The following is a 2,971-nucleotide window of genomic DNA, read 5'->3' as shown; positions in this document are numbered from 1 at the left end:
GTTCTGGTTTGTTTGGAAGTTACACCAACTTTGGGGGTGATTTCATGCCTATCTTTGGATAACGTTTCGCTCAATAACAATCTAATTTTTTCTACAAACTGAGCAAAAAATGCCTAAGTTGGGCCTACAACTGCCCCAAAGTTATTTGGACAAATAATTACCCTCACAGGATTTTTGTTACCCACAGTGATTGAGGGGATTAGTATTCAACAAGCAAAGATTCTGTTAAAATGGAAAAAAAACTTGAGGAACATGTACTAGTTTTATTTCTAACCACACCATGACTCTTGTCAATCATTGTATTTTGATTACTTGCAGAAACTCTGGATACAAAATAACAGCAAAGGGAAAATGTCAGTTGCCTTAAACCCTGGGCCTGACTTTTGAAATAATGATGAGCCCATATCCATCTTAAGTTGAAATCGCACATCTCATGTCATTTCAAGCTATGACTCACCCAGTTTCACCCCTTTGCAATAAAAGGTAAATTGTCTCCCATGACATCATGTTTAAAAGATGTAAGGATAAAGTTCAAGAAGACTAACATATCACATGATCTTTACCAAAACCAATGCATATGGACTCTTCAATACCAGTATTTTGCAAAAATTGTATTCTTTGCAATAAATTGCACATTACATGATCTTGTGAATGAGCTATTAGCAAGACTAATTATTCCATAATAAAATTATTGCCATTCAATTGAATTTAGAATTGTCCACTTTCCTGAAATTGAAATGTCCAATGTAAAAAAATTACTTACATAAACAGGACTCTTTTACAAATTATCTTCACAAGTACAAAATGTAAAAATTAATATCTATTTATCTCCCCCCCCCCCCCCCCCCCCTCAAAGCATACAGATACATTTTGACTGATTTTTTCAGTTCCTTTTGGTCCCCACTGATTTTGAAATTAATCTTACTTTCTATTTTAACAGTGTGATAATGCTGGTGCTTTAAATGTGTCTGCATAAACCATAGCAGGGTTCCATAGGAATCAATCAGTATGCTTCAACTTGATCCATAAAACATTCACACCTTTTAAAAAAAGTGTTCATTCTGGAACCAGTAAACAGATTGACTCAGGTCTTTAAAAAAACTATTTGGCTAATAAAGCCTCAAAATAAACAGGAATAAACAGTGGTACCATACACTTGGGCTACAATCTCTTAACACAACCCTTAGAATGTTGAAGTTTCTGGGTGGGGAGTCTGGGGACCCATGCATACAACAGAACAGACCCTACATAAAGCCTTGAATCTTCTCATTGAAAAATAGTAATTGTGGAGTCAAGGTTTATTCATCATCAAAATTATGTAACTAAGTCACATCGGACATAAAATGCCCATAAAATGCCCATAAATGCTGAATAACGTACAAGGAGATTTAACTCAACATGTCACATGGCTGGCGAGTGGCGAGAAACAGTGACGTTCATTCCCTGGAGTATATCGCAAAAGACACAGATTCCTGTAATGCGCTGAGCCTGAAGCTACCAATCATATTTTGATCTTCCATGCTCACTTCTCAATTCTCTGCATTAGAGACGGCAGTTGTCTTTGAGTACCAGTTCATTAACTATTCTCTCATTCCCGCTTTATATCTTTGTATATAGGATGGGGGCTTTCTGCTGCTGCTTTCAGTGCTGCTACGAGTTCTTTCGTCCTTTGCTTTGACTCGGCCATTTTTACTGGATCTGCTTCCGGGAGACGCTGAAAGGGGAAATGAGAAAATGGATTTTTGATTATTAGATCTACTTGGTTCTCGGATGGTGCAGGCTGTACAAGTGTACATGCATGACAACTAGAAAAAATTATCAGGGAACTACGTTTATAAATCCTTTGCCAAAGTTAAGAAAAAATACAAATTAGATTAAACAATAACAGGAGGTCGAGGGGGAGGACAGAAAATGGCCCCTTGATGTTCATGAAATATGGCAATACTGTAGTAGTATAAGAAATGCTAAATCTTTCATGCATAGAAATAGATAATGCATAATACGATAAGAGATTGATAATATCTACTTATGTGGAATCGTGAAATAAGAACCACCATTTTCTCCTCAGACATAATGTCACACACGCACGCATCGGATCGGTCTCATACTCATACATGCGTGCAGACAAACAAATCCACAATATAGCTAGTTTTGTTAATAATGTTATTTCATGATTTTTGGAAGTATTACCTGAATTACTCAGATATAATTACAATAACATGAATCATTGAAAATCATTAACAATATACTAGGTTCAAACTTCAACAAGCTTCATCAGCTGGTTCAACTTCAACTCAACGTCATCTCATGCAAGCAAATTACCTTCAATAATTCTTCAGGATCTGGAGTGATAGTGTTCATCAAGACCCATCCACCAAGGAGACTTCCTCCCATAATACCAATGGACATAACATAGCGAAGTACTTTCGACATGTTGACTCCTGAAAGGATAAATTACCTATTATGAAAAAATATCAAAAGCATGACCATGTACAACTACAAGCCGGTATCGGAGCGGAGGTAGGGTAATTATTGTGTAACATAAACACAGATTGAGTTAGGACATAGATTGTTCTCCGTTAGCTAAATATCGGAGACACTAAAATTGATTATAGACCCGGGAGATAAATGAGCACCACTCTTATCTTATTTCTATGAAGCGCTAAACGGGCCAGAATTTCTCGTGCGAATCGTGCACCTGTTTGACGTGTTTTTATCTATGATTATTATTATAACATCATTATGACATATTATTACGTCATTATCATAAGTATCATTACTTTAATTGTAATTTTTATTAATATAGTAATAATATTATCATTTTTATTATTATTACTATCATCATCATTATTTTTTGCACAAGAATGATAGATATATGATATTGCTTGAAACTAACATTTAATTTCTATCTCAATTCTCATGCACCCGTGTGCCCACCATCATCACCCCACCCCGTCTCGAAAGCTTCCTA

General features: G+C 35.8%; 1 protein-coding gene across 1 annotated transcript; it reads right to left on the bottom strand.

Annotated features, from left to right (window-relative positions):
* Positions 1–1,220: 1,220 nt before the first annotated feature.
* On the bottom strand, positions 1,221–2,527 carry LOC105443432 (ubiquinol-cytochrome-c reductase complex assembly factor 3-like). The gene is made up of 2 exons (XM_011676559.2): positions 2,323–2,527; positions 1,221–1,714 (listed from the first exon to the last, which is right to left on the bottom strand). The coding sequence occupies exons 1-2, from the start codon at positions 2,431–2,433 to the stop codon at positions 1,589–1,591; spliced, it is 237 nt and encodes a 78-aa protein (XP_011674861.1). The 5' UTR covers positions 2,434–2,527; the 3' UTR covers positions 1,221–1,588.
* Between the last annotated feature and the right edge of the window lie 444 nt (positions 2,528–2,971).

The sequence above is a fragment of the Strongylocentrotus purpuratus genome, unplaced genomic scaffold (assembly GCF_000002235.5).
Source record: "Strongylocentrotus purpuratus isolate Spur 01 unplaced genomic scaffold, Spur_5.0 spur5_scaffold_5, whole genome shotgun sequence".
Lineage (NCBI taxonomy): Eukaryota > Metazoa > Echinodermata > Echinoidea > Camarodonta > Strongylocentrotidae > Strongylocentrotus > Strongylocentrotus purpuratus.
This window is presented reverse-complemented; position numbering and strand designations above follow the sequence as displayed.

Coding starts and splice junctions, on each gene's coding strand:
- LOC105443432 (XM_011676559.2), bottom strand. CDS start 2,433: ATGTCGAAAGTACTTCGCTATGTTATGTCCATTGGTATTATGGGAGGA. Junction 1,715..2,322: donor ATCCTGAAGAATTATTGAAG/GTAATTTGCTTG, acceptor TTCCCCTTTCAG/CGTCTCCCGGAAGCAGATCC.